We start from the raw sequence: 23,269 nt of genomic DNA on the forward strand, positions 1-23,269 counted from the left end.
CAACGTTCCAGGGGAGGGTACAGCTGTGTGACCTTAAGCAAGTTACTTAACCTCTCTGTACCTCAGCCTCCTCCCCTAAAAATGAGGATGACAATAATATTCGCCTTTCTTATAAGGCTACCATGAAGAGGATTAAGAGACAAGTGTGTGGCCGGTCTGTGGCCCCTGGTAAATGCTCAATAAATACCAGCTACTGTTGGTTCTGTCACACACATAAGTCCTGCTAGGAAACCGGACAATGTCACACAGTCGCAGCCGACTCATGACCAAGTCAGACCTGGGTTCTGCCCACCTCGAACCGAGAACCCTTTAACGCGCTGCTTCTCTCTGATGACCACCGCTTGCAAACAAAAGTGGTGGCTCTGCTCCTGTTGGCTGCCGACCAATGTCAGGAAAGAGCCCAACAGACGGTGACTCTCCAGGGTTTGGTTCCAGGACGGCAGACTCCGCAGTATGGCAGGGTGGTCTAGCTCATGGGGTAATGCCAGGGATAATCCCAGGTCTGTGGGACCAGCTCTAGTTTGCTCCTAAGACAGAATGACCGCATTAGTCAGGCGGGCCCTGGTGAGGCCCATGGAGCTCGGCAGGGAGCAAGCAGGAGACCCACAGGCGGCTGCTGGTTCAATACATGTTCTGGAAACAGCAGGCTCTGTGGACACTGGAGGTCAGACTTGGGAACAGCGACCCAGCGCCCATGATCTGACCCGTCCTGCCCCAGCGCAGTGCCAGCTCCAAGGCCTGAGCAGATCTGAGGGGACTCGGGTTCAAGGCCCACCCTGGTCCCTTGTCACAGGCAGCTCTGTGTATTTGGGAGGCGACACAGCATGGTGGTTAATACATGTTCGAGCTCCAGAGCCAGACTGCCAACTTGCTAGGTGTGTGACCCCGGCCAAACTGCTTCACCTCTCTGTGCCTCAGTTTCCTGCTCTAGAAAACGGGGAAACCAGTCATGTCCACTTTGCTGGGCTGCTGTGAGGGATGAATGGGTCCGTTTGTGTGGACTGTGTCAGGTCATGGCTGGCACAGGGAGGCACTAGGAAACAGTGTCTGTGGTTATCCTCACAGTGGCATCTTCACCAAGCCAGCAGGTGCGACCCGGAAAACGTGCCACAGCCTTCCTCATGGGGGACGATGACTGTGGGTTGCTGCACAGGCTGGCATGACTGTGGGAACATGAGCCAGGCTGGAGTTTCATCCAAACGCCTCCGAGCCTGGAGTCTTATGCTGGGTCCCTCCAGAGGCTCAGGAGTCACCAGGTGGTAAGAGAATGCTGAGAGGAAAGATCAAGGCCACCCAGGAAGGGACAGTGCACTCTCTCCAGGACCAAGGCGCTCCTCCCCAGGGCAGCAAGTCCCTCCTCAAGAACTGCCCTAGGCCAAGGGAGCACCTCACCAGGGTCACACCCCTCCCTGGAAGCAGCTCTGTGGCTAGTGGCTGATGGGGCTGGGTAAGAGCCGGCCCCTGCCTCAATTCTGGACACCTCTGCAGGGCCATCCCAGCTCCAGAGCTCCCTGTGGGACCTGCCGAGACCTGTGTTGAGAGGGCACCACAGCCCCGTCCTGTGTCCCTCACTCCTTTGCCAGCATTGACCCCAGGGCACTGCTGCCACGGTAATAAATCACCACAGTCAGAGCCTAAGAGCAACACGGATTTGTTACCTGACCGTTTGGGAGGCTGAGGTACAAAGGGTGACGACAGGACCCCACCCCTCCTAGAGGCTCTGGAGGAGAACCCGCTTCCTTGCCTCTTCCAGCTTCTAGAGGCCACCTGTATTCCTTGGTTCACGGCCCCATCCTCCATCTTCAAGGCTGGCAGCACAGTATCTTCTAATCAGTCGCTCTCTGCTTTTATCATCACATCTCCCTTTCTCTGACCTCCTGATTCTGTCTTACAAGGACGCTTGTGATGACCCTGGGCCTACCTGGACAATCCCCCATGTCAAGACCATCACTCACTCACATCTGTAACATCCCTTTTGCTATATAAGGTTACCCTCGCAGGTTCCAGGGAAGAGAAGGTGGACATCTTCAAACTTGGGGATACTCCTATAAACCTTTTTCAGGCAAATCTTGGTCTCAGAGTCTATTCCCAGGAGCCCAGTCACAGGAAGAGTTCCCAGAAATATGACCACTGAGCCTTAAAGGCCGGGGCGGGGTGGGGGGCACCCAGGGCCAGAGGAAGGAAGATGCCACCCCAGGACTAATGACATGTGCTAAGCCCACACATAGGACAGCGCACAGCCCCCTGGAGTCACCACTCGGGTCCTATGTGGCCAGTGTGCCAGGAGAGTGGGGAAAATGACTGAAATTCACCTGGCTGGTGAGGGTGCCATGAGCCAGGCTAAGAGGCTGGGCTGTGAGCGGGCAGGGCAGTGACAGACTCCATTGCGGACTGCGGGGAGGCTCCGGGGGACAGGGAGTAGGAGAGGGGATCTGGAGCTCCCCCATGAGAGGAGGTGTGTCTTATGATGTGGTGATGTGGGAGGAAGGTAGGGTTTAGACTAGGGACAGAGCAGAGAGGCTAGCTGAGGACACAGTAGGCAGCTCCTGCCCTGACCCCCACTCATGCCATGCCCGGAAGGGCCCCCCCTCCATGCTGTACCTTAAGAACTTGGCACAAGCCAGGCCTGGCCTGGGGTCTATGCACCCAGGATCCCAGCCCCTTGGGTGACCTGCAGTCAATCCTCCACCCCACTCCACTCCGCCACCCCCACCTGGGGCCCTTGCAGCTCCAGGACATGAAGATCTCGGTAGGGAGAGAGCCGAGAGGCGCTCGGGCGTCTTTGCAGCCAAGCCCAGGAACGCACAGATGGCAGCCCTTGTCTGCAGCAGCCTCCTCTGAATACCAAGGATGAAAACAAACCTCCCCACATCCCTGCCACTGCCCCATAAATTCTTTACATCGGAATAAAATGAGTCTTTATCACAGAACTGTAATGACAGTTCTATCAAGCACAGGGTAATCTACCTCAATCACTTGCTGAAAATTCAACCAGCATTTGGAGCGAAATGGAATTCATCTACGGGAAAGCAAACGACACTGTGAGACACAGGCTGGCCCAGTGAAACTAACAACACTACTGCTAATAATATTAATAGAATAATAACTCACGAAATTGATCACTAAATGTTCCGAGTGCTTCCCAGGTCCCAGGCGCCGTGCTCGGCACTTTCCACGCATTACCTCATTGAATCCTCACTCCTCCTCTATGGTTTTGTTGTTATCCCCACTTTCCAGAGGAGGAAACTGAGGCTCGACTCTCACTGAGGGGTGAAATGATGGGGCTGAGATTCACACAGCCAGCAGTGTGGCCTGCCTGCAGTGCCTGGGCATTTAACCAAGGCACCACACTGCCTCTCACGGGCCTGAGTTCATGTCCTGGTTCTGCCCCCACTCTTGGGCACCCTTAGGATAAGCCTGTTGCTTCTCAGATCTTCAGTTGCCCAATCTATAAAGTAAGAATTGTGCAACCTGCCTGGGGCCAGCACTGCCCATGGCCAAGTCAGCAGCCATCTCCCTTCCTGCCTTGCCACGGAGCCTCAACTATGTCCAGAGGCAACCGGAGCACTCCAGGAGATGACACCAGTCTAGGTCACCCGTTCCCCTCTACCAGGGACTGGGATACATGTAGGTAGTTCTGGGCCAGTTTTGGCCAAGAGGCGTGGTGAGGGATGTCTGCTAGGGGATTTTGGGTAAGGTTCACCACTCTGAAAAGACAGAAATACAGGAAGAGAAGGGCCTCCTGTTCCCTCTACCCACTGCTTTGGGCACAGCTGTGAAAAGCTGTCATGGCAGGAGCAGTGGCTGCCATCTTGCAGCTGTGAAGCAACAAGCCCAAGGCAAAAGCCAACAACAGGAGCAAGGAGAGACTCACTCCCTGGCAAACCACAGCTGGGGCTGCCCAGCCCTATGCTTCCGAAGAGAGCAACGAACACCTGAGTGTGTGTGCTCCTGCAATACAGGCTTTCTGTGATCCCCAGCCAAAAGCACCCCTAACTCATAGCACCGTTCAGGGCTGTCATAAAGATGAGGATGCCAGGGCTCCCCACTTCCACCCTTGCTCCTGTCATCTACCCTCCATCCAGTAGCTGGGCAGTGTGGCTGGACCAGATACCTCCTCTACTCGGAGCTCTGCCATGGCACCATCTCACTCAGAGTCGAGTCCCAGACTCGGCCTGGTGGCCTGTGCCTGCTGCCTCACTCCTCTGTAATCCCATAGGTCTCGCTGCTGTTCCTCCAGAGGCCCTGCTCGCCTGCCTGAGGCCTCCAGCTGCCTGGGGCACTCTGCCCAGATGGGACGGATCCGTGTACAATCACTTCCTCATCAGCTCCAGATCCTTTCTTTCTTTTTTTTTTTTTTTTAAGATGGAGTCTTGCTGTATCACCCAGGCTGGAGCACAGTCCCACGCTCTCGGCTCACTGCAACCTCTGCCCTCCCAGGTTCAAGCGATTCTTCTGCCTCAGCCTCCCAAGTAGCTGGGATTATAGGCGTGTGCCACCAAGCCCAGCTAATTTTTGTATTTTTAGTACAGACAGCGTATCATCATGTTAGCCAGGCTGGTCTCAAACTCCTGACCTTGTGATCCACCCGCCTCGGCCTCCCAAAGTGCTGAGATGACAAGTGTGAGCCACCGTGCCTGGCCCAGACCCTTTCTTTTGTCACCTTCTTAGTGAGGACTTCCCTGCCCCTTCGCTAACACCGCCCCATGCATACACCACCCTCTCATGTCCCCATGCCTTTTCCTGGCTTAGTTCTCCCCCATTTTACAATAGACTGTACACTGTTTCTTCTAATGCCCCTCACAGTCCCCCCACAACACACTAGAGTGTCAGCCCTTGACAGTGGCCAAGGTGTGATCTGTTCTTTGTCTGTTCACTGCTGTAGCCCCAGGACACAGAGCACTCAAAGGTACATACTTTGGGGGAAAGAGACTAGTACCTAGACAGTATTCAGTAACTGATGGCTGTTGCTGGAATTCATCGCTATGTCCAGGCGCTGTGCGCTGTGCTTATGAGCCTTGATTATTAATCCATGAAACAGCCTTTCATGGCTGGTGTGACCATCCTCCAATCAAGGACGGGGAAGCTTAAGTGACTCATTCAAGGTTAAGTGGCTTGCCCAAGGTCACACAGTCAGGAAGTTTCAGAAACAGGCTTCACGCCCAGTGCTGCTGAGCCCAAGGCCCCTTCTCCTTGCGTCCCAGGCTTGAAGCAGCCTGAGCTGAAAGGCAGGTGCCATCTTGTCTCTGTGGCTGCTGGAGACACACGAGCTTGGCGGGGTGGCTGCTTCTGCTGCAGCAGGTTCTCACTGCTCGTTGCAGTCAAGGGCTGCAGTGGAACAAGACTTAGGAGGTTCTCCGTAAAGTTCATGGGCAAATGACCGGGCAGGGGTGAGAGGGGCATCTGAGTTCTACAGATAGCTGTTCCTGCCCCCATCACTCCCAGAGAAGATTCCAGATGCTGGCCAACATGACTGGTGCCGTGGCAGGTCGGCTCTGCGGTCTCTCCACCTGGAGGGAGCCGAGCCACCACTGCGGCTGTGCACGGGCCGGACCCAAAGGGCCAGGGCCAGGGGACACTGAAGGGACCAGGCGAAAGCCTGAGAATGTGAGCATGACCTGCCCTAGCCGCCCGCTAGCTGTGTGACCTGGGATGACTCATGTAGGCTCTCCAGGCCTCCATTTTCCTATCTGGAAAATGGGAGTCATGATGCTATCTGTAGGTATTTTATAGGACTGGCCTGTCAGTCAAATGACTCTACAAAACCAGTTTTCAGTGAAATCTGAAAACTGCAGTGCAGAGATAAAGCCCTGGGAAGCTGCGGTTCCATCACTCTGATGCTGGTTCATCACCAGGTCAACAACCCCATCTCCAAAAAATATGGCTGACAGAAGTGTAAGCGTGGTGTGTGGAAGCAGCAGAGGCAGGCGATGCAAGCCTTCTTCCGAACGCCCATCTGTGACTTTCTGTTGCATGCTCTGCAATGGCCCCAGGCTGAGCCCCCACACCTTCACAGTCAGAACCCAAGAACAGGCGATCGGTCCTGCAGCTCAGACCGCATCCCCAAGCCCGTGGGAGGCACAGAGAAGGGAAGGCGCCTGCCTCACAGCAGGGTCTGGAAACAGGCTTGTTCCGTCCACCCCAAAGACCCCAAAGCAACACCCTCTCCCATCCTGATGCAGCCTCCTCCCCTGGGTCTTCCTTCCTTCTCTCCTGCCATCAGTGCTGTAAGCTGATTCAAACCATCCTCCATTTCAAGCCATTTCAAAGAAATGAGTTCACTCCACTCAACTCAAGAACAATCTCATCCTGAATATGCACACGGGAGGGAATGCTGGCACCTTCCCCCGAGGTGCGTTTTCCCCCTTGGAAGCTCACCTTGACTAAAACAAGAAACATCATCACCGGCTCCAGAAGTTCCTTGTGTTTATACTTAGACACTCTCACCCCTCTTGAAAATGAGCTTTGCACACCTTCTTTTTCATGGTCTTGCCAAAGGTCTTTGCAAACCTGGAATTGATTTTGCCCTTCTTCCCTCGCCATTTAAGAGAATGTCCAGTGAGTCTCTGTTGTCTACAGAAATAAACTGTCCCCCACCCACACATTCCCAGCCCAGCATCTCAGCCTGCAGGAGCCAACTCCATATTCTACTTCTCCAACCTTCTTTCACAGCCAAAGGAATTGCTTCGGACCTGTCTTGTGCTCTCTAACCTCTGGACATTGTCATGCTATTCCCTCTGTCTGGATCACCCTTCCCTTCCACTGCCACATATCCAAACCTAAAATGCTGCCTCTTCCAAGAAGGCTTCCCCAGTTTCTCTGGCGGGCAGGATCCCCCTCCTCTACACACCACGGCACTCTCACTGTCCCTTTCAGAGGACATGTATCACATTGACACCTCAGGGAATGTGCCAGACAAGTCCTGTGCCACAAACCTGCTTCCTCACACTGGGGAGGTAAAATAGGGTAATGGTTAGGATCAAGAGCTTAAAAAGAGGCAGAATTGACCTTGCTCCTGAACACCACCACCAAGTCCCTGCTGGGACCCTCAGCGCTGTTATCACGTTGCTAAGGCATCACATAAAGGCCCAAACGAAGACACATCAGGAAAAAACTCACACTACCTCACACCCACGAGGACAGCTACCATCAAAACAACAGAATAAGAAGTGCTGGCCAGGCGGCGGAGGCAGTGGAACTCTGTGCACCCTTGGTGGGAACGGAACGTGGCGCAGACACGAGGGAAGACATTATGGCGGGTCCTCAAAAAATTAAAAATACAACCGCCTTATGGTCCAGCAATTCCACTTGGGGGTATATAACCAAAAAACTAAAAGCAAGAGGCAGAACCAAGGTTTGAACTCAGGCCGCCTGGAACCCAAGGTCTCACCATCCCTGCCACACTGACGCTATCCCACTTAACCCCTCACGACAAATCCATTCTAGTTTCTGAGAGCTGTAGAGGCCACGGGTTAGCATGACGTGGGAAGCTGCACCCTGAGCACTCTGCACCTGCCCTGTTCACTTCTGAGGATCTGATGGTGATTTAAGAGCAGCCGGGTCTGACTCCCCGAGCACCACATCTGTTCTTCCCTCTGTCCTTTGTCTCCAGCACCACAGGACAGTTCTCACACCACAGCACAGAGGAGGACACTCCTGAAAAGAGCTATCAAACCATAACCAGCTTCAGTGGACAGCATAAGGATTTTCAGGGGTAACTTGGCTACATGTGTGATTTTTATGTCACTATTGCCATGAGAATCCACCACCTGAGAGGGGCACCTCCTCTGTGGAGGTTATGTTTAGAGGTCCAAGAGTCTGGTCGTGGCTTTTTGGACTATCAGAAGATGGAACCAGGCTGCTGCAGAGAAGAGAATCAGAGCCCACCAGGTCCCTTACTCCAGATCCAGCAGCCAGGGATCCAGAGACATCAGCCCATGCCTCTTCCCAATAGGAAACGGGCTTTCTACGCTGCGTCAGGAAGAGGAGGAGCAGGGAGGAGGGCGGGTGTGCCAGTCTGGGGCTGTGGAATCTGGGAAGGCCTCTCTCTGGCACGGCTCAGGGTGTCTCCTGCCTCCTGTGGTCTCTGGGTCCTCCCTGGAGTATGATTCATGCAGCCTCCACCTCTGCATTATTTATTTTTAATTTTTGAGACAGGAGCTTACTCTGTCACTCAGGCTAGGGTGAAGTGGGGCAATCCCAGCTCACTGCAGCCTGGACCTCCTGGGCTCAGGTGTTCCTCCCATCTCAGCCTCCTAAGTAGCTGGGACCACCGACACATGCCATCACATCTGGCTAATTTTTTTTAAATGACTTGTAGAGACGGGGTCTCACTGTGTTGTCCAGGCTGATCTTGAACTCCTGGGCTCAAGCAATCCTCCTACCTCGGCCTCCCAAAGAAATTACAGGTGTGAGCCACTGTGCCCGGTCCCACGTTCTTATATGAGTTACTCTGAGACTCCCAGAGGCACTTTACCCAGCCCCCACCCTCCCATCTGCTCAATCCTCAGGGCCTTTGCAGACATTGTCCTTGCTGCTTGGGATTTTCAGTCCCTGAATGGTACACAGCAGCTCCCTCTCCCTCTCTAGGTCTCAGCTCAGAAGCCATCCCCTCAGAGAAGTCCTCTCTGACCACCTCATCCCAAACAGCCCCTCCCTCCCTGGCACTCTACCCTGCTCCTGGTTTCACCGCCTCCCCTCAGTTTGCACTGTCTCTATTATCTTATCTTGTTCACTAGTGCTCATTTCTGGATTACCATCTCACGCTTCCCACCAACTCCAAACACTCTGGACGCTTCCCCAGAGCAGGGCCTCAGTGCTCTGGTTCACTGCTTCATTCTCACCTCCCATAACATTGTCAGGCACCCAGGTGCTCACTAAACACTGGGAGACTTGCTGGCTGGGTCATGGTGGCCACAGTGCTGAGCCTCAGGTTCCTCATCTGTAAAATGGGGATGACAACACCTACCCCCCACCGAGGTGGCTGCGAGGGGGACTCAGGAAGACACTGTGAGCACAGGGCTGGGCACACAAGCTCTATCAGTGATAAGCTCAATTCACCCCATGCCCTGCACAGGAAAAGGACTGAAAAAGGTAAAGCAAGGTCGGTGCCCAACACTGGACAGCTGCCCTTGAACGTGACTCAGTCCCACTGGCAGCATTCTCTCAAGATTGCCAGAGAACAAGTTCCCTGGTGGGGAGGGGGTATGAGCCCACCCAGCCCTGGCAACCTTGACGTGGCCCGGGCTGCCGCAGTGCATACCAACGAGCTACCCACTGCCGCTCGCCTCCCGTATAAGCTGCTGTGATCTCTGCGGCATCCTGCATATTGACGTTTGAGCAAAGAACACAAAACACATTAAATAAATGTTACGGTCTTATCGACAGGAAAAGGAGAGCTGAGAAAGAGTCTCTAGAGGGAAGGCACTTGGCTGGGAGCCTCAAGCCATGAGGCCTCCTGGCCGTCCGTGTCAAGGTCCTACACACCAGGGAGCCGCCTGCAGCAGCTACATTCTTGGTTCCAGGAGTAACCAAAGGGCAAATGCAAACAGCACCCAGAGAGAAGGGTTAGACATCGGAGGACATTCCAGTCTTCTTGTGTTTCAAGAAACAGTCCAGGTCTGGGGTAGAAAGGGCTCCACCGGGGACATCCATTGGTGTCCTTGCCCGCTTCTGCAAGTTGGAACACTCCATGGTGCTCTGAGCAACCACCCCTCCCCCACCGGCTACAGTCTTGGTGGTCCTATCAATCAAAGTCCCCAGACATTCCTGCCAGCCCGTGAGGTGCTCCCTGGTTGGGAATCTTCAGGGGAAGGACACTGAGAACGGAATTGTGGACATCCTCCTCCTGCAGGCTGCACCCTGAGATTCTCAGCTTCAATCCTGGGACTGGCCCCATCCTTTCAGTACATCCCTGCTCTGTGAAATGGCCAGGGCTGGTTTTCGCTCCTTATACCCAAGATCTACACTGCACAAGATTCTCCGTGGAACAGCAATCCTGGCCACAGTCCTGGCAGCTACGTGTGGCCATGCACCTGGGTGTGGGCCAGCGGGAAGTTGGGTGATCTTCAATTTAAAGAGATGCCTCTCCTCCCCTTTCCAGGGAGCTAGAATGGGGACTTGATGTGGCCCAGCTTCAACCACAAGAACAGGCAACACCCTGGGGGATGGAAGATGGAGGGAATCTGGGTCCCAGTATAAGTCCTGAGCAAAACTGTCCCCTAGATGAGACTGTCCCTCTATTCAGTTACATGACGGAGAAAGAAAACAAAAACCCTCTCATTTAAATCACAGTATTTGGTCAGGCGTGATGCTGCACGCCTATAATCCCAGTTACTCAGGAGGCTGAGGCACAAGAATTGCTTGTGGGCCAGGCACGGTGGCTCACGTCTGTAATCCCAGCACTTTGGGAGGCCGAGGCGGGTGGATCACGAGGTCAAGAGATCGAGACCATCCTGGTCAACATGGTGAAACCCTGTCTCTACTAAAAATATAAAAATTAGCTGGGCATGGTAGTGCGTGCCTGTAATCCCAGCTACTCAGGAGGCTGAGGCAGGAGAATTGCTTGAACCCAGGAGGCGGAAGTTGCGGTGAGCCGAGATCGCGCCATTGCACTCCAGCCTGGGTAAAAAGAGCGAAACTCCGTCTCAAAAAAAAAAAAAAAATCGCTTGTGCCTGGCAGCAGAGGTTGCAGTGAGCCAAGACTGTGCAACTGCACTCCAGCCTGGGCAAGAGGGTGAAACTCTGTCTCAAAATAAATAAATAAACCAATATATAAAGAAATCACACCGGGCGTGGTGGCTCAAGCCTGTAATCCCAGCACTTTGGGAGGCCAAAGCGGGTGGATCATGAGGTCAAGTGATCGAGACCAACCTGGTCAACACGGTGAAACGTCTCTACTAAAAATACAAAAAATTAGCTAGGCATGGTGGCGAGTGCCTGTAGTCCCAGCTACTCAGGAGGTTGAGGCAGGAGAACTGCCTGGACCCAGGAGGTGGAGGTTGCGGTGAGCCGAGATCGCGCCATTGCACTCCAGCCTCGATAACGAGAGCGAAACTCCAACTAAAAAAAAAAAAATCACAGCATCTGAGCCTCTTTTATTGTGGCAGCTTAGCCTGTATACTAACAGACACTACACAGGTCAAAAAGAAAAGCAAAGAAAAAACACCACCCTTCAGTACCGACGTGCGGGAAGACAGCCTGGACCGAGAACCAGCTTCTTCCTGGCGCCTCCAGCCAGCTTTGCTGCTCTGGGTTTGGAATGAAGGAGCCTCCTTTCCCCGCCCCACTCACCTTTTTCTCATCCCCACCTTGCAGGAGGTGCAGGGTGCTCCTCCGGTCACTCTCCTGCTGCCTCAGGGTGCCGCCGTGGGACTGGGGCAGGCCCGAGGGCGGGGAGGTGCAGCGGCCCTGCGGGTCCACCCAGGTGTAGATGTGGTTGGTGACGTAGCCCCCAGGGATGCGCCCTGCTGAGTACACAGACAGCACCAGCTTCTTGGAGCCCTTCAGAGCCTGGGGAGAGAGGGACACACAGGTTAGAGGGAGGCAGGTGCTGGGGCTGTTGAGAAACACCCTCCCCTAACCCAGACCTTGATTATTCTCAGAAGCCCCATGTGGAAGAAGAGGACAGCCCCTGAGTCCCTGTCCTTCTCTAGCCCTCGGTTTTGTCCCATGAAAACAAGAGCATCTGTCCCACCCCTATCCTGAAGTGGTCCAAATATAAGAAATTGGATCTCTTAGGATACTTCTGCAGAGTAGTTTGCGTCACGGGCCTGAGACTGCTATCCTCAGGCAGGCTCGTGTGCAGGGCCGGCCTTGGGCTGGCGCCTGGGACCTTGGATTTGGAGAGTGTCCCCACCATTTCCTAACTGAGAAATGTGGCTCGTGTGCTTAGACTGTCTATAAACGATGTGGTTTATGCTCAAGCCGCTTTCCTCCTGGGAGTCTGGAAAGTAGGTCCGAGCAGACAGGGTCTATATCACCAGCCCCCAGTAAAAACGATGGGTGCTCTCTAATGAGCTCCCCTCACAGACAACATTCCACACCTCTGTCACCACTGGGCAGTGGAGGAATAAGTGTGTGCTGTGGAACTCACAGGGAGGGGGCCCGTGGAAGCCTGTGCCTAGTTTCCTCTGGACTCGGCCCAACGCACCTTTCCCCCTGCTCACTCTGCTCGGTATCGTTTGGCTGTAATAAGCCCGAGCCGTAGGTACAACCATATGCTGAACGCTGTTAGCCTTCCCAGAGAATCACTGAACCCAGGTGTGGCCTTGGGGACCCTGATGAAATTCCAGGCAGGAGAGTCGACAGATAAAAACAATGGTTATAGCTATCGCTTGACATTTATAAAGGGCCTGTTTGTGTCAGCCGCACTGCATTGCACTTGATATGTATTATTTCATGAAATCCTAATGAAATCCAATGGGGGAGAGGGATTGCAGAGGGAAAGGGGGATCTTGTTTGTCAGATGAAGAAATGGTGGGAAACTGCCTGACCACACAGGGAGTAAGAAGTGCCTTTCTCAGCCAAGTGCCGTGGATCACGCTTATACTCCCAGCACTCTGGGAGGCCGAGGCAGGCAGATCACCTGAGGCCAAGAGTTCCAGAACAGCCTGGTCAACATGGCAAAACCCTATCTCTACTAAAAATATAAAAATTAGCTGGGCATGGTGGTGGGCACCTGTAATCCCAGCCACTTGGGAGGCTGAGGCAGAAGAATCACTGGAACCCTGGAGGCAGAGGTTGCAGTGAGCCGAGATCGCACCACTGCACTCCAGTCTGGGTGACAGAGGGAGGCTTCATCTCAAAAAAGAAAAAAGTTCCTTTTTCATAGCAACTAATTCTGAGTGTGGACAGCACCTTTACTGTCCATTTCCCAGTCTTCAGATGGAACCACCGTGTAGAGGGGCAAGCCCAAACTCTACAGCCTGGGGTGGAAGCTGAGGTCTGCTGTACTGCTTTACCACAAGGCACCTGCAGCTGAGATGAAGACTTTGACCCAAGGGGACAGTCACTAAGCACTAGGATTAATCAATACAGCCTGTGTCAGGGACTGAAAGGTTTCCCTCCAGATCCATACACCAAAGCCCTACCCTCAATGTGACGGTACTTTGGAGATGAGGCCTTTGCAGGGTAATTGGAGTTTGATGAGGCCGTGAGGGTAGGAACCTCATGATGGGATCAGCGGCTTTGCAGGAAGAGAGAGAGAGTTCTGGTCTCTTTTCCACGTGGGGACACAATGAGAAGAGGGGATTTTTCAAGTCTGAAAGTGAGCTCTCACCAGAACCTGGGAACAAAGGCGCCTTGCTAAAGCCACCCAGGCTATGGCATTTTGTTATGGCAGCACCATCTGGCTGTTGTAATAAATGATGGATTCACACATACTGAAATTTTATGCTGCCATTGAAATCATATTGACAAAGGTTGTAATGTCATGGAAATGTGACATATTTTAAGGTTAAGTGGGGTTAAAAGGCTATAAATCATGCCTTACAGTATGAAGTCAGTTATGTTAAGAGAAAAATCATACTGGAAAAACAAAATGAAACAAAACTGAGAATAATGTGCCGAGATGCTGGCAGTGCTGCTCTCTGGTGAGAGGATTACGGGTGATTATTATTTTGCTCTTCCTCCTCAATATTTTCCAAATGTTCCACAAGGAGGTCACATTGTTTTCAATATTGGAGAAATACATAATATGCCTAAGAAGGGGGGTGGACACTTAGCTCTCCGTGTCCCCCGATTTGCACATACAGCTCTACCGATTCCCCAACACTCTCAACAGACAAACCAGACCCTGGGCTGAGCTTTCAAACACAGGAGGCGGCTCTGGCCAGGCAAGGCCTGCAGGAAGAGGCAACTCTCTGACATTTGAGCCTCTCTCAGCAGAGGAAGGGTGAGCCAGGGGGCACCCAGGCCCTCAACTCCACAGCTAAATGCCAGTCCCCAGTGGAGGGATAATGAGAAGATGGCATCTCTCCAAAATTCTGCTTTTAGAAAAGATTTTTGCAAAGATGAGTGGGGTAAGATTTACAGTACTCTTTTAGCATTCCCTGGGGCTCCCCTGGCAGAACAGTTGGGAAAATCATGTCCCTGCTAAGGTGAAGATGCAGGATGGAGAAAGCCTGAGACCAAGTGACTCAGGGCACAGCAGGTGTCAGCAGAAGCTTCCGAGGCCACCACATCCTTCATGGCCACCTTCCTGACCCCTCTTCCCTCTTCCTCTCCTCTCTGCCCACTGCTCCCTCTTCCATGGGGACAAAGGTCTCTGCTCCAGTGCTGTTCCACCTGGCTTGCTGCCTTCTCTGCTCCTCTTCAGGACTACACCACAGCTTTCATTCAACAAGGGCTGACCCAGCACCTACTGTGTGCCAAGCCTAGAGGAAACAAATTGGGCCTATCCTCATGACAGTTTGCAGCCTGGTGAGAAACAAGCATCACCCAGCACACAACAGGTCCTCATGACACGTATGCCTGGGGAGGGACAAGGCATCACCTGGCACACAGTAGGTCCTCAGGACACTCGAGCCTCATGAGAGACAAGGCATTGCCCGGTACACAATAGGTTTTCATAACACACGCCTGATGAGACAAGGCACTGCCTGACACATTGTAGGTCCTTATGACACCTGAGCCTGGTGAGGGGCATAGCATTGTCCTGCGCACAGTAGGTCCTCATGACACTTGTGTGTGGTGAAGAACAAAGCATAGCCAAGTCCATAGAAGGTCTTCACGACACATGCCTGGTGAGAGACAAGCCATCGTCTGGTGCACAGTAGGTCCTCAATGATGCTCACAGCCTGGTGAGAGATAAAAGTACCATCCAGCACATAGTAGGTCCTGAAAAAAGACTGCCTGATTGGTTAAGAAAGTACACATTGCCCTCAAAAGAAATGATTAACATCCACAGGCATTCTCCTGCACCCACATCTAGTCTGGAAGGGTATGCTCAGGTCAGGAACAGAGGAGTGCAAGTGGAAAAACCACACTCGGATCGTGGAGACAGAGAAAACGGGATTCCAGCCGCACTTCCACCCCTTGCCGGTGGAGAGTCCTTGGGCCAGCTGCTTCCCCTTGCAAAGCGGCCTGTGTGAACTGGGGAAGAAGGACAATGCCCACCTCCCAGGGCAGCGTGGGCTAAATGAGACGAGGTGCATGAAGTTCAGAGCCTTCCTGGCCACACAGTAGGAGCTCAGCAAACGGCAGAGCCCACTCCCCTCTCCCCTAGAACGTCTGCATGGGGATGGGAAACCATGTGGTAGAAAAACGTTGAACAAGGAGTTTTAAAAAAAAAGTGAAGGAAAGAATAAAGAACAATGCGCAGAGCATCATTTGTATTCTTTACCGCTGGCAACAGTAGAATCCTCTTGGTCAGTTCTATAAATAGGCCAGCAACAACCTTGAGAATGGGGAGGAGGTTAATGCCCTTGATGAGAACACCACGGAGAGCTAGCGCTGGAGAGGGCCTGGGCCGAGACACTGAGCCTCCCACGTGCTGCCCGTCCCCGGTATTTTACAGAAGGGGACCCTGAAGCCCCAAGAAGGGAAGGGACACATAAGGTACAGGAGTACAAGAGGCACAGCCCAGGACACAGGAGGCCAGCCCTGCGCCTCCTTCCCCTCTCTGCCTCAGTTTCCCCATTAAAGGGATGGGGATTAGAAACTCAGACAGCCATTCAAGCATAGACCATTTCTCTACCTCTGATAATGACTATTCTTTGGGGATAAACATGGGCTTTTTACAGGTCTTGGACAGCAAGAATATCACCATCCTCTGCTGCTTTTTTATGTTTCTGGCAAAACTGATAAACAAGATTCCTGAGACAGATTGTCAACATCTATGCAGGCTCTGGGATATGGTTTTGGTGCAGTGGACATGAGAATCCTGCAGGAACAGCTCCACCCATCGCTGTTTAATGCCGCTAAAGTGTGTGTGGGTCACGCAGGGAAGGGGAGAGGGACGGTCTCTGCTACTACTGCGGCAGGATGCACACCCAACTCTGTACTATAAGCAGCAGCAGACCTCCGAAAGGACGTGAAGGCCAGAGGGCTGCCCCTGCGATGAGCCCATGGCTATGGAAGCTGCCTGCAGGTGGTAAGTCACATCCAACTCATCCATCGGCACGTTGGTGACTCTCCATCAACCACATCCCTCTCCAGCCATGACAGTTCCGCAGGATCCACCAGTCTTCCTGAATCAATGGCCTATTAGCTGTGCCATCTCACACAGGTTACCAAACGTCTCTGTTCATCTGTTTTCTCTCCTGCAAAATGAAGCTCATCATTCTCCTTTCTCTTTATGTAGGGGAGCCCTATTAGCACAATGCCTGTCACTGAAGAATTCAACGAGCTACGGCTGAAACTAAAAATTGCGAGATCCAGGGGAGCCCACCGCCTGCCAGGATGGTCATCAGAGTGCTGTGTTCCCATGCTCATTATCACATGTTTACTGGTAGAGCTTGACCCTGGGGCATTCCAACTCAGATCATAGAGAAATCTCGATCTGACCCAGCAGATGGCATGACTAAGATACTATCCATCACCAGATGACTATTCTGGCAGAACGTTATGATTATGGAAATATAAATTATATGTGTATGTCTTCAAACTTAATAACTTGCTACTTGGACTAATGCTCTCAGGAGGCAAATATGCTTCACTCAGCTCTTTGGAGACAGCTCTGAAACCCCAAAATCATAGGCCAGGCTCACATGATTCTCTGCTTAGTAGAGGAGTGAGAAACAGACTGGAGAGGGTCACAGTGTAGGGGACTAATGGGATGTGTTAACACGGCAGACACACATATGCTCCTGTGTTCAAAGGCAAGCATGGGGTGGACCTCAAGGTCACCAGACTGTCAGATTGCCGTGCTGAGGTGTTCCAGGAAAGTCTCAAGTGAGGACATATAATGGTGAGTCACACAGCTTATTTCAGGGTGCAGACCTCAAAGGCCAAGGTCTTCTCTTTTTAGAAACAGAGATCCAACAACAGGAAGGAGAACTGGTCTAAGACCCAGGTTAGTGACCCAGAAAGGAGAAAAAAATGATGCATGCCTGCTCTTCCCAGCCCCACCTTGCCTAGCTGGGGCTTTGCGTGTTCAGGGGTTGGCTCTGCAGATGACTTGCTGCGTGACACTGAGCAAATTACCTAAATTCTCTGTGCCTGTTTCTACATTTAAAAAGCAACAGTTGCCTGGGCACAGCAGCTCACGCCTGCAAACGCAGCACTTTGTAGGACAGAGGCAGGAGGATTATTTGAGGCCAGGAGTTCAAGAACAGCCTGGGCAACATGTTGAAACCTTACCTCTACAAAACATTAAAGTACACAGGCATAATGTTGTGCACCTGAGGCTGAGGTGGGAAGTTTGCTTGAGCCCAAGAGTTCAAGACTACAGTAAGCTATGATCGAGCCACTGCACTCCAGCCTGGGCAACATGGCAAGATTCTGTCTCAATAATAAAATTAAAAGCAACGGTCATGAAGATTTAAGACACTATGAACTGCTTATACAGTACCTGGTACATGGTAGGTACTAAATGCATGCTAATTCCCTTTCTGAGCTCCTTCTCCCAAACACAGGCCCCAGAAATTCTCTAAATCTCGAATCTATATGGACACAAATACATGTGTCCCCCAACTTTCCTCTTTTTAATGAACATCCTTCTATAATCCACATTTCCTCATATCTGCTCTGCCTTCAACACTCAGCTCCTTTCCCGCGACCTCTAGAAAGACTTCCCAGATTGTGGCTGACTCCGTCTTCCAGGAGCATCCCGCACACTTCTGTGACTGTGCTGCCATCTATACCATAGGCTCTGAGTCACATTCGTCATCTTGTCTTTACAAGACAAGGTCCTTGAGGCACATTCCATGTTCTGTTTCCTTTAGAACCTCTCCCTGCTCCTCTTCATTCGTTTAGCCAATCATCCATTCATTCATTCACTGAACAAGATATTTAATGAGCTTTCTATATGCCAGAGAGCCCCCAGGAATCTGTTCAGATTAGGGCACAGAAAGAGCAGTTCTCTTTCAGATCAGTAGTCAGGCAGACCACACTTCTCCACCTTAATGTGAGCATAAACACCTTAGATACACATGGAATGTGGAGAGACAAGCAAAGAAAGTATGGTTAAGAGCCGCGGCCCTGGGGTTAGGCTGTAGGAATTCCATCCTAGCTCTGCCACCTGCCAACAGTAGCCATGGGCAAGTTACTTAAGCAATCCGTGCCCCAGATTCCCAGGGGGGAAAAATGAGATAACAAAGGTATTATCTACAGGGTAGTTCTGATGATTAAATTAGTTAATATTTTAGTGGTTGGGCGCCGTAGCTCACGCCTGTAATCCCAGCACTTTGGGAGGCTGAGGAGGGTGGGTCACCTGAGGTCAGAAGTTCAAGACCAGCCAGCCAACATGGTGAAACCCCGTCTCTACTAAAAACTACAAAAGTTAGCTGAGCATGGTGGCAGGCACTTGTAATCCCAGCTACTTGGGAGGCTGAGGCAGGACAATCACTTGAATCTGGGAGGCGGAGGTTGCAGCGAGCCGAGATTGTACCACTGCACTCCAGCCTGGATGACAGAGTGAAACTCTGTCTCAAAAAAAAAAAAAAAAAAAAAAAAAAAAAAAAAAAAAAAATGTTTAGCAACTGGAACATAGGTAAGAGATACAAAAAAGTGAGGTATTATTCCTGGAGAGAACCCAGTACCCAGAGTGGAAGTCTCCGCCCACCACCCATGATAACCACTGATCCACGGTGGTTCCTGACTTGGTCTTGTACTTTATAAACATGTATGCATGCATACACCAGCTTATCATCTGATTACATAAATCAACTCGCAACTGAACATTTTCTGCGCCATCTTTTTTTTGCTAAAAATGTATTCTGAAGATCTTGTCTTGCCCGTTTAATGACATGAAGGTCATCTCTTCCCACACGACATCCCATTCCCTGGAAAGGACTCACCACCACTGAACTCTCACTCTCCTATCTGCAGACAGTTAGGCTGCTTCTCGCTTTTTGCTAGCACCATCACCTGCAATGAACATCCTCGTACGTGCCATCTTGGAGCACACATGCATCTAAGACTATTCCCTAGACTAGAGAAAAATGGAATTCCTGAAGCCATAGGCAGTGTGTCTTTATTCATGGACAATCACGGTTCTTGGCCAGGGTGTCCCCTGGGACGTGCCTCTATCCCTTTTGTAGTTCCTATATCTACCTGCAGGGGGAAGCACTACGCCCTGTGGGCCCACAGAGGCCCTGAATTCCCCTGACAAAGTGGATGGGGCTGGGTGGAGGCTTCACAATGTCCTTCTCCCAAGGCAGTGACCGCTCTGGTGCAGAGATCCACCCTCCTTCGTGCTTTCTTCCACAGGCTCCAAAAAGCTCCCAGTTTAGGCAAATCTTGGCTCTATCTTCCAATCATCTGGGGGCTAAATCTTGGGCCTTAAAGCATTGCAAAGCACCGAAATGAAAAGGGTAACCTGGTAGTGTCTTAGGGTGTGGACCCCCTCAAAGGGTTTCCCAGTGGAAGGCACAGTTGCTAGAAAGCCATTCTCAAACAGTGTTCAACCCCTTCCTAGCTTAATGAGACTTGTAGACAAGTTACTTAACCTCTCTGGCCTCGGTGTTCCCACCTATTAAAAGGGGCCATAACGCCTCTGCTCATGGAGCTGTCATGCAAGCTGAATGAGGACCAAGGAGAAGATGTGCACAGAGCATCTTGCACTGGGCAGGGCACACAGGAGGTGCTCCGCAAATAGGGGTTAGCATTAATAACAGCAAAATTACAGCAATGATGCCACGTTTGATGCACAGAGGAGGAGAGATTCTAGGTGGTGAAGGGTCTATGCATGGTCACAAAGAGGGTGAAAGGCAGGGCTTGGCTCTGGATCCAGATCTTTCCATATTCATGACCCCTCTCTCTGCTTGTCTCCACGGCCCTCTCCCCAGCAGTTTAAGGGGGTTCGGATAACACCAGGCCAATCCCACATCTTGGCCCGAGACAGACGGGAGGGTTTTTAAAGAGGACGTGGGCCTTAGAGGATGTAAACAAGAGAAAGTCTGTTAGAGTCTTGAACCCCCAGCAGGTGCTGGGTCCAGCCACACGGACTGGAAAGTCTCTTCCCATTTAGCCCTGCTTTGAGGGAGGACAGAAATTGGTGATGCGGACTCTGCCCCAGTAGCATATTTTAATGTCATGAGAAAGTAAAACCCTAATTAGCACTCTGTCTTCCAAGCTCCTTCCATCTGTACCATTTTTATCTGTGTTAATTACCTCTTACAGGGACCACTAACTGCAGCAGCTTCCCAGCCTCCTCTCAGCCCAGTCACTGCAGAGCAGCCAGAGGATGCTTACAAAATATAAGTGGATTCTGGCCCTTCCCTTCCCCAAACTCTCCCCATTGCTTCTGCTATAAAACTCCCCACAGTGCATCTCGGGCCTGTACGGCTGGCCCGGATGCCTGGCTAGCCTCATCTCCTGCCCTGCCACCTGAGCTTTCTTACAGGATCAAGTACTCCAAGCCCTTTTCCACTTCAGGCCTTTGCACGTGATGCTCTGTCCCTGAAAGTACACATCTCAACATACTTCCTTATGCAAATGATTATTTTATTATCTACGCCCCTCTCAGTTGACCAGGAAGGTGAGAAATTGTTCTGGCTTGATCACAGATGTACCAAAAACTAGAAAACACAGGAGATGGTGAGAGATTCCACGTAAAGAGACAGTGAAGAAATGCAAGGATGCTTTCCTCTTGCAATTAAACACCAATAAAGAAGTTTACCTCTCCTGAAGTTACCGATGATTTCTCTAGTAGAATGGAAATAATCCACTAATTTCTCTTGGTTGCTAGGGGGCTCAGAATTCAATTTCAATATTAAATACTGTTCCCATCAAAGGCACCTTCCAAGATCACTTCTGATTCCTCTACCTTTTAAATCAAGTGCTTTTCAGATTAACTCACTCAACTACTTTTGACTAAAGAATTTTAATCATAAACATATTAGCAAATAAAATAACACGTAGAGTTTTAAATGGGTGTCAAACTACACCATTCACATGGTAGATACTCAATAAAACCATTGCCAAGTGAGTGAATAAACACAAAATCTCAGCACATTTCTAGAATTAGACACCTCTTCTATGCAACTGGCAATGGAGATCCTTTTTACAGATGCCTGGGCAATCATTCTGCTTTCTCCTCCTGCCTCCCTCCACTCTATAGAAAGGCTCGGCGGCTACTGAGTGTGGTCTAAGAACACATGTCATTTGTAAACAATCCCTTAAACAAAAGTCCAAAAAGCGTTATACTATTTAAGAATGATGACATAACTGGGCAGTGGTGTGGTAAGAATTTAGTGTTTCTCGAAGAACTATAGCTTCCCAGTAGCACCTCAACATCTGTGTGCTCATCAGGGGCCACGACCTGCGACACAGCCATGCCACAACGTGGCCCATCTGCTTTGGCTCTGTGCAGCCACCTCACTTCCTTGAGCTGCTGCATCCCAGGGTAAATCGGGTGGACCACAGACTACTGGTGTGAAATCATCTAAGACCCAGCCCTGAAATGCAGCTCAACATAAGGATCATGAAACAAAATGACAACATACATCAAAACAGCAATGCAAGGAAGCAGGTGATTTGACAATTGAGGAAATGTGAATGCACAGGGATAAAGGCCAAGGGAGATGGCAGAAGAATGCATGATGTCCAGTTAGGAGGATGGGAACGTGGGTGTCTGCTCCCCTTTTCTTGTTTTCTTTAATGCTATTTAAATATGCCTTTAATTTGGGCCTCACGAAGTAGGTTTTTAAAAACCAACGGCTGGATAGGAGAGTATTTAAGGAAAGAAGAACATTTAAAGAAAAAGTTTTTTTAAAAAAAGATATAAAAACCAACTGTTCATTCCTTCCACACTCTTTTCTTTAAGAGTTTGACCTTCTCCAAGGGTTCAGTGTGAGGATGCAGGATACCTTTGCTCCCATGCTAGGGATGCCGGGATCTCAGAGGCTAGAAGAAAGACCTGACATTTTAAAGTCCCTGCTCTCCTCTGTCATTGCTTCTAAATGTCTTGGTGAGTTAAGGCTGTGTGAAAAGAAAAAACATAAACCTTCAAAGAGAGGAATAAAATCCCGACCTTGGGGATAATGCTACAAGAAATCTGCAAGAAAGTGACAGATAGACTGTCCACCCCTTTGCAAAACAACTCATAAGATGAGGAGAGAACAGATTCCAGAAAGATATTGATTCCTTTTTAATGCAATTCTTCAATTATCCTCAAAGCGTGGCTTTCAGTCTGTTATAATTTAAGTAAATTGCTTTATAAATGTTCTTTTAAGTTTTGTCTATTTATTCTTTTTTTTCTTTAAGGAAGAACAAGATTCTCAGAGTCATATATATATATATTCACTCAAGATGACCCCCGATGGGTTTGCAATGGACGTCCGAAGCACAGAGATCCATTTGGAATATCTGTTTATCTCCATATCATTTTCTCAGTCCACGAGTAGATACGTTGATGGGATTTAGTCTCCTCCCAGACTCTTGATATCCCCATCCCTCATCACTTTCTGACAATTCTCAGTTGAAAAGGTGATGGCCTTCCGATTTAATTCAACCTCAAGTGAAAGCCTTGAATTCAAGGTGGATGAATCAACCATTTCCTAAAAACCTTCTCAGCCGATGTCTGGAAAATAATGATAGATTTGATGATACTGAAAGATAAAACTCTTGTGATAGGATATCAATCAGTTATGCATGAAATATATACGTGTAAATACATGAGCACATATACAAACAATAAACATGTCAAAGAGTTAAACTTCACTGCAATGTGGGACAGAATGAGGGGATGCAACGGAGGCTGGTCAGAGCCGCTGCCATCACCATGACCTGTGGTAACCAGCAAGGGAACCCGCCAGACAGTATGAAAAAGCACAGCGTGCCGTGGGTAAAGGGAAGCACCAAGATGATGGGCTTTCTGCTGCCCACAAGCAGAGGGACTCGGAGATGATGACAGAACAAGCAGAAAGAGGCAAACAAGAAGCAGCAGGAACCCAAGTAGCTTTGTGCTTCACGTCCAACCCTCTTGCCCTTCGCCTGAGTGCCTGGAGCCAGTCCCACCACAGCCACGTCTCCTCCTGCGGGGTCCACAGGTCCCAACTCTGATGGCTTCCTTCGCCCTGAGTCTACGGTGGGTCCGTTTTGGACTTCCTTCCCCTCAGGTGGCCTCTCTCCCTTGGGTCACTCCCAGGGGTGACAGGGTTACCCC

At 50.8% G+C, this 23,269-nt stretch overlaps 1 protein-coding gene across 5 annotated transcripts in view; it reads right to left on the reverse strand.

Moving 5' to 3' along the window:
* WHRN (whirlin) overlaps positions 1–23,269 on the reverse strand; it is a 105,142-nt gene that overhangs the window by 67,279 nt on the left and 14,594 nt on the right. For all 5 annotated transcript variants that reach the window (XM_039474728.2, XM_039474731.2, XM_039474730.2 and 2 more), the window contains exon 2: positions 11,293–11,511. In XM_039474728.2, coding sequence (XP_039330662.2) covers positions 11,293–11,511 — 219 coding nt within the window. The remainder of the gene's footprint in view (positions 1–11,292; positions 11,512–23,269) is intronic.

The sequence above is a fragment of the Saimiri boliviensis genome, chromosome 2 (genome assembly GCF_048565385.1).
Source record: "Saimiri boliviensis isolate mSaiBol1 chromosome 2, mSaiBol1.pri, whole genome shotgun sequence".
NCBI lineage: Eukaryota > Metazoa > Chordata > Mammalia > Primates > Cebidae > Saimiri > Saimiri boliviensis.